Source organism: Sinocyclocheilus grahami, unplaced genomic scaffold (assembly GCF_001515645.1).
Source record: "Sinocyclocheilus grahami isolate Dianchi unplaced genomic scaffold, SAMN03320097.WGS_v1.1 scaffold529.1, whole genome shotgun sequence".
Lineage (NCBI taxonomy): Eukaryota > Metazoa > Chordata > Actinopteri > Cypriniformes > Cyprinidae > Sinocyclocheilus > Sinocyclocheilus grahami.
In genome coordinates, this window is record NW_015505708.1 from 285,877 (window position 1) to 294,421 (window position 8,545).

The following is an 8,545-nucleotide window of genomic DNA, read 5'->3' on the forward strand; positions in this document are numbered from 1 at the left end:
TTTATCTTGTTTCAAATGTTTATTTTGTCATCATTTGCTATATCCAGCAAAGTAAACCAAAAGATTGGTTCTTAACAACCAAAAAAAACTCAAAAATCTATATTTTCTGCAAGCTTTTTTCAAGATAAATTTAGATGACTTTCCAAAAAAGGACACTTAGAAACTCCAAAAGGACACCAAAGAACCAAATGATATAAGGAGGCCATATAAGCACATATGAAAGAAAGAAAAAAATCAGAATTTTATAATGTGTACAGTGCAACACCAAATAGCTTTTTTACATTTTAGAGAAGCCAGGTTGTCATACCGAACAGGACCACATGGGGATGCCAAAAAAAACAAAACTAAACCAATTGCCTGCTGACTGTATATATCTACTACAGTACACGGATCCATTCAGAATAACTAAACACAGCAACATAAACATGACAAATCAAAACATTATCGTGAATGTGTGTGGAAACAACGTGAATGTACGGAAATGTCTGTGCCTGTGCATAAATACAATGTGCGATCAGTGCGTCAAGAGCACTCATACACGCATTATTATTAACGTATGCGTGCCTACTGTACTGTACGACTCCTGTACGCCACCGCAATCATCTTTACCTTGATTGCAGTCTTCATCCATCAAAACTTTACTAGCGAGACTGGTTATCCAGTCGAGAAAACGTAGTTTGCGTCTCATCTGGCCATACAGCGGTGGGATGTATTGACAACAGGGTTGCCAGGTTTTCACAACAAAACCCGCCCAATTGCTACTCAAAACTAGCCCAATCGCTTTTCAGGGGCGATCCCCCGCTAAAAATCGCGTTTCGGGGGGTAAAATACAAACTTTTTGATGGGGTTCCCCTGGTAAAAGTTACAGTCCAGGGACTAAATATCACGTTATTGGGGTCACTTCAACCCGCGGACATGAAAAACCTCCAATTGGGTTAAAGTAACCCAATTCCCGCGGACTTGGCAACACTGGTTGACAATTCGTTCAGTCTGTTCTTCACACAAGCACGTGACATGTGAGGGCTCACGCTCTTCAGAGACAATCACATAATATGACAGAGCTTGTGTTTAAAAGCGAAACACTGGAATTAATAATTCACTTAAAACACAACGCGAGTCTCTGTTCTCTCTGCAATCTCTGATGTAATCAGCCTGGTTTCCTTTATATTAGCGCTGTTTTAGACGGATTGTTTGAATGCATTCGCTTAATAGATTATTGAACTGAAAACTTCCCGGAGTTTAGCAGCTTAAAATTATCTAATGGCAAGCAGAGAAGCAAAATTGGGTTAAAGGGTTAGAATAGAAATTGTGCTTCAGTAATTTTGCGTTAATTGCGTAAAATTATTTTAATGTGTTAAGGATTGTAAAATTAATCGCATGTGTTAACGCGTTAACGATGACAGCCCTAATATATATTTATTTATACAACAGTTCGTTATGGTTCTCAAATCTGATTGGTTGAGAACAGTGAGATATTGTGGTATCGCCACAGTAACGCCCTTTCATCATTGTATCACTCCGCTTCCAGTATTTCTCACATCGAGTGTCATGGCGGACACTCAAATCCACTAAAAATTTAAAATAATACTGTTTTTGTGTCACGGAATGTAGTTTTAAGAGTTTTTTTAGGCAAGAATGTACTTGTTTAGACTTCAAATATACGGTTTGTTAATAAAGATAATGTCTATTTGAAAATTAGCTTCGACGTTTTCAGAGACGTGAGCTCCAGGGCGTCAGCGGGCATTCAGTGCTCATGAACCCGCCGAGAGCAGCCTCACCTCGGCCAGATCTTCTGGAATTTGTCGCTGGCTCTGATATCTCTATAGTGGTTAAACATGAGATATAATTTGTTTTGGGTAAATCTGACGGGCAGTCTTTGGTGTCATTAATCTATTATTTGTTCCAGAGCAAATAGTTTCGGTTACGTTATATTTGATGTAACTTTGATGCTGTATATTAGAGCATGGCTTTTATGATGGCTGTTGTTGTTTATTATTCAATAAATAATATTTTATATACATAGTAGTATTTAGAATTGGGAAACTGTGTGTGTTCGTGATTTTTGTGACATTGTACCACCATTAGATGGCGACAAGTGAATGTTTTACGAGTCAGCATTTAAGGCTTTTATATTGAAAGAGACTAAAACGGAAGTTATTTTTACTTTTAATAACAGCTTTTAAGACGCAGTTAACAAATGCACTGAGCAGCGCTGTCATCGGAAATCACCTTTAACAGATGAAAGACAGTACGACAAAGATAATGCTTTCCTCAGCGGACATTGAAACTAATGTTTTATTGTGAAGATGAGATAGAGCTTAAGAATGAATGCTGTCTCAGATGCAGGTAATCACACTCGCTCAGTCCATCTCTCTCTCACAATACTCTACTCTACATAATACAGTGAGCTTTTAATTAAGTAATACAATAAGTTTTTAATGAAGCAACTCAACGTTCCTTCGTTACTAGTTCTAAAGTGACGTTTTCGAATTAGTAACGGAGGCTTCAGTTCAGCTGTTAAACTGTCAAACTGAGATTTGAATATGTGGCGGAAGGAAGTAGTTCCACACAAAAGGGTTTTTAAAGACACCCCGTTGTTGTTTTTCAAAATTATTAAAAGATTAATTTCTATCAGTATGAACTGACCACCACACAGAATATGAAGAATATTAAAAACATTAGGAGTCAGCTGTCTTCGGCAGTCCTTAAGGTACCAGCACAATAACACACTCAGCAAAATATCGTCTAATTATCGTTATGATAAAATCCCATAAAATATCGAGATATCATTTTTTGTCAATATCGCACACCCCTAAAATAAATAAATATATCATACATTTTTACCATGATTTACAGAAAACAGGCACTAAAATGTAATTCAGTCAGTTTTCAGAGTCTTGTCAGTCAGTTTATGACATATTAAAAGACTAATTAGTTTTACTCCAAATTCTACTTACTTGTAATTTTATATTTTTAAACTTTGCCACTATCCCATTTTGGCCATTTGTCAGCAAGAATTGTTTACTTTCTTAAAATTTAGTATGCTCCCTCATTCTTTTATACTGTATATTTTAATACGTACAGGTCAGAATAAATATATTGTTTAAATTTTTACATAAATATAAGCATTACATTGAATGACAATGTAACATTATTTCACCCACATTTTGACATTTTATTCTCCCAAAACTTATTTGAAACCTTAAAAGTAGACACCTGACTTGCATTTAATATGCTTTCTATGCATAAAATCACTTTTGTAAAATCTTTTGATGCGGACATTTTAATGTATTTGTCCCAATTACAACATTAACACTGATATTGTCCTGTTTATTAATGTGAAGCTGAAACAAGCCAAACATTCGAGACTGGCCACTGACTTCCACAGTATGTAAAAAACAAGAAAAACATTCTATGGAAGTCAATGGGGACCAGAAACTGACAGAAACATTGTGTTCAGCAGAAAAAAAAACATTTATATTGGATTCAATCTTTTTTTTTTTTTTTTTAATCATCAAATTAAAGTTAAAGTTTGTTTACAAACATTCTTCAAAATATATTTTTTTCAACATTTTAACGTTTTTCTACTGTATTTTGCTTTTAAAAAATGTATGACTACAGTACATATTATTAATTATATTAACTGGAGCCCACTAGGGGGCCTTAATAAACTTATAAGGGATATATATATATATATATATATATATATATATATATATATATATATATATATATATATATATATATATATAAATAAAAAAAGTGCAAAAGTGCAACATTAAAATGATCACGTATATTTCAATTTTTTATATATATATATTTTTTGTTTACATTCCTTAGAAGATAGCAACAAATTAATGACAAAACATTGTGATATTAATTCCAAAAATTATTATTTTGTTTTTGTAGGTAGTATATTTGTTTATTATTATTATTAGTAGCATTGTTGTTATGCACAAAATAGACCAAAAAAGGTTGTCCTCTTAAAGCAGCGTTTTCTCATTGTGCTGCAGCTGAACGTGTTCGTTGCAGAGAAGTGAACTGTCATCGCCATCAAGCTTCCATAGAAACCATTAGATGTCCATATTTACATATTCAGTAGGGCACGCAGCTCAGCGCATCCAGCAGCTGTCTCTTAATGGACACTACACTGAATTAATATAACAACTCCTAAGTGCCGGGTGTGAAGGGCTGACAGACAGACACGCGTGTGCGTTTGGGACGGGCACAGGACCATTACCCAGCGACAGGATGCAAATAACGCTTAAAAGCACGTGTTACCTCCTCTGGAAGTCCTTTTCAAAGGTTTTGAGGTAAGGATCCATTTGTAGAAGGGAGCTCAAGCGAGGAACTGAAACATTATTATACTCCGATTCTGCCATATTCGCGTCAGACCAGAGCAATCGAGCACCGACTCCCTCGATTAAAATGCCGCTTTCACTGGGGAGCAGTGTTGCCAAACCCCTCCCTCAGAAGTCTCCATTTTTCACAAAAAGTCGCCAAATATGAAAACAAAGTAAATACAGGTCAATTTGGTAAAGGTAAAAGAAAGTAAATATATATGCACTTTACAAATGATGACAGTATAAAAAAATATAACAAAAGATTAAGTATAACACAATTGTCTAGAGCGGCTGCAGGAGCGTTGATGACGACACAGCCATTTCACGATTGGCCAGATTCACCGTATGACAACTTTCACCTGTGTTTCGGGTGTATTCTAACCGTTTCAATTCCAATAATAGCCACAAATCTGTGTTTTTAGAACAGTATAAGCTTTTTTACTAGTTTGGCAACACTGGTGGTGCTTTAAGGGGACCGCGCAAGTATTCGGATTAGGGGTGGAGGATTTTAGGGGAGGCGGAGAGTCGAATCAGAATTTGTTTGCTCTTGACAAAGTTCAATCCTCTTCTTTTTTGATAAGGACATATCCTTTACTCTCTGTCCTACACGGTAAATGTAACATATAAAAGCAATCGAATATAAATAGTTTTACATTATAGATCTAAAAATAAATATAAAAGAAAAATGTTATGAATAGTGTACATGAATATCCAAACAGTGTCATGCAGTATGACCTATACTATGCTCCATTTAATAGCTATTTTAAATATAGTTTTTATAAAAGCAACATTAAAATATAAAATGTATAATACATTTAAAATGATGTACACACGCATGGGGCACAAAGGAACGCGGGGTTAGTTGTAACACACGTGGTTTGAATATTTCCACACATGCTAGCATAACAAAATTTACAGTATTTATTAGTTACCCTATCAACATTATATAGAAAAAAAGTGCGCCAAAATGCAAAAATCCTTTGAAGATATCGCTGAACATTTATTTTTCATCTCAGGTTTTATTATTCATTTAAAATGAAACAAATCTGCTATTATTTTAATCTCCAATCTGTTATGTTTTCAGTTCAGATCGTTTTTCTAATGCTTTGTTAACTAGCAGAAGACACTAACCAGTTTTAAATTCCTGTTGTGCAGATGGGGCACGTTGTAACACTGTTACAATATGCTATTCTATTACATTAGCCATGTAATATTCCAATAATAGCCACAAATCTGTGTTTTTAGAACAGTATAAGCTTTTTTACTGTAGTCGCAATGTTATATTGAGTCACGTTTATCATAAAACACTGATGAAAGCATATATTCCCCCTCTTTATTAGTATTTAAATAGTATATATTTACGTTGAACTTTATTCTTGAACAGATGGCGATGTTCTGTTATGTTTTCAGTTCAGATCGTTTTTCTAATGCTTTGTTAACTAGCAGAAGACACTAACCAGTTTTAAATTCCTGTTGTGCAGATGGGGCACGTTGTAACACTGTTACAATATGCTATTCTATTACATTAGCCATGTAATTTACACTATTTACTTTACTACATTTTAATGAGAAACAATGAAGAACAGGTGAATAAAGACTGACAGTCAATGTTTAATGTTCAGAAATTATTATTATTATTATTTTTGCTCGTTTATGTGGGCCGTCCCAAGCATAAAAATGTCTGCTGCACTAACGTGAGAGGTCACGGGCCTACAGCAGGGTGTGGCCAAGTAAAAAAATCGCCAATAAAATTGCTAGTTTTATTTAAAAATAGCTAAAATAGCTCCTTGTCGCAAAAAAATAAAAAAAAAGTCGCAGCTACAATGAGAAAGTAGCTAAATTTGGCGACAAAATCCCCAAATTGGCAACACTGCTGGGGAGCAATGAGCAGCGGTTTGTGTGGCGCTGTCATTTGAGACCGGGTCATGTTTTTTTGCCCTGCCCATATGAAAACAAGAGGATGTGGCTTTCTGAGCTCACTTTTCACTCACTTTTCTTAAATGGCAGCGTGGTGCTCAGTGTTGCCAATTTGGGGATTTTGTCGCTAAATTTAGCTACTTTCTCATTGTAGCTGCGACTTTTTTAAATTTTTTGTGACAAGGAGCTATTTTAGCTATATTTCAATAAAACTAGGAGTTTTTGGAGATTTGTATTTTTTTTACTTGGCCACACCCTGCCGTAGGCCTGTTGGCATGATTGAGAGCAAACGTGAGAGGTCACGGGCCTACGAAGGGTGTGGCCAAGTAAAAAAATCGCCAAAAAAATCGCTAGTTTTATTTAAATATAGCTAAAATAGCTCCTCAAAAATCCTTTGAAGATATCGCTGAACATTTATTTTTCATCTCAGGTTTTATTATTCATTTAAAATGAAACAAATCTGCTATTATTTTAATCTCCAATCTGTTATGTTTTCAGTTCAGATCGTTTTTCTAATGCTTTGTTAACTAGCAGAAGACACTAACCAGTTTTAAATTCCTGTTGTGCAGATGGGGCACGTTGTAACACTGTTACAATATGCTATTCTATTACATTAGCCATGTAATTTACACTATTTACTTTACTACATTTTAATGAGAAACAATGAAGAACAGGTGAATAAAGACTGACAGTCAATGTTTAATGTTCAGAAATTATTATTATTATTATTTTTGCTCGTTTATGTGGGCCGTCCCAAGCATAAAAATGTCTGCTGCACTGAAGCAAGAGCACAGTAGTGATGGGCAAATGAAGCCTCATGAAGCACTGTTTCGGGAAAAGATTCAAAGCTTCGCGAGTGTCAAAAATAAAAAAATATAGTAGCCAAAAGCCTGTGAAAATAATGTACACATATGAAATGCATATGCCAAATATTTTTTTTTCTGAATTGAATAAGTCTGAATGAAAACTTACTCGTAAACTAAGATCTGGGGTTTCGAACATTCCGACACGCGCACGTGATTGGACAGATAGTGAGGCTTAATTTTCTGCTGATCACGTGATTCTCTGAAAACAATACGCGCTCCAGCACAGAGCTTCGTGAGAAATTGCGCTACTTACCCGATACGCGCTTTGAAGCTTCAGTGTCATATGTAACATCACTAGATCACAGTGGCTTCCATAATTATCAAATGGAAGAAGTTTGGCACAACCAGGACTCTTACAAGAGCTGGTCGCCCAGCCAAACTGAGTAATTGATGGAGAAGGGCCTTGGAGCAATGAGCAGCGGTTTGTGTGGCGCTGTCATTTGAGACCGGGTCATGTTGTTTTGCCCTGCCCATATGAAAACAAGAGGATGTGGCTTTCTGAGCTCACTTTTCACTCACTTTTCTTAAATGGCAGCGTGGTGCTCAGTGTTGCCAATTTGGGGATTTTGTCGCTAAATTTAGCTACTTTCTCATTGTAGCTGATCACAGTGGCTTCCATAATTATCAAATGGAAGAAGTTTGGCACAACCAGGACTCTTACAAGAGCTGGTCGCCCAGCCAAACTGAGTAATTGATGGAGAAGGGCCTTGTCTAGACTGGTGACCAAGAACCTGATGGTCACTCCAGTTGAGCTCCATGATCATATATGCAGATGGGAGAACAATAAAACTAGGAGTTTTTGGAGATTTGTATTTTTTTTACTTGGCCACACCCTGCCGTAGGCCCGTGACCTCTCACGTTTGCTCTCAATCATGCCAACGAGTCTGCGCAGTGAACACACCAGTACAGTCTGGCCAAACTCAATCCTCTCCTCAGCAGCAAGACACATGAAAACACACTTTCACTTAAAGGACCCTCAGACTCTGAGAAACAAGATAATGATGATTCTAAGCATGTTTGAAGGAAACCAGCTCTGCTCATCACCTGCAGAGTACCATTCCAAAAGTAAAGTGTGCTGGTAGCAGCCTCGTGCAGGGACTGGGAGACTAGTCAGTGTTGAGGGGAAAGCTGAATGGAGCAAAGTACAGAGATATCCTCAATGAAAACGTGTTCCACAACGCTCAGGACCTCGTCTGCGCAGTGAACACACCAGTACGCCACGCCTGCCATGACGCACGCCACAATTTCATTATAGGTATCAATCTGGCGGTGAAAAAAATTAACATCTTGGGTAACACTTTATTTCGATAGTCCACTTTAGACATTCTATTAACAGTAAATAACATTACAACTACATGTCAACTAGCAATTAGTAGAGTATTAGTAGACTGTCTGCTTAATATCTTCTAACACTTTCTT

General features: G+C 36.3%; 1 protein-coding gene across 1 annotated transcript in view; it reads right to left on the reverse strand.

Moving 5' to 3' along the window:
* Nucleotides 1-4,444, reverse strand: part of gbe1b (glucan (1,4-alpha-), branching enzyme 1b) — a 200,863-nt gene extending 196,419 nt beyond the window's left edge. The window contains exon 1 of the mRNA XM_016238020.1: nucleotides 4,282-4,444. Within this exon, the coding sequence (XP_016093506.1) occupies nucleotides 4,282-4,382 (101 nt within the window). The 5' untranslated portion in view covers nucleotides 4,383-4,444. The remainder of the gene's footprint in view (nucleotides 1-4,281) is intronic.
* Nucleotides 4,445-8,545: the final 4,101 nt, after the last annotated feature.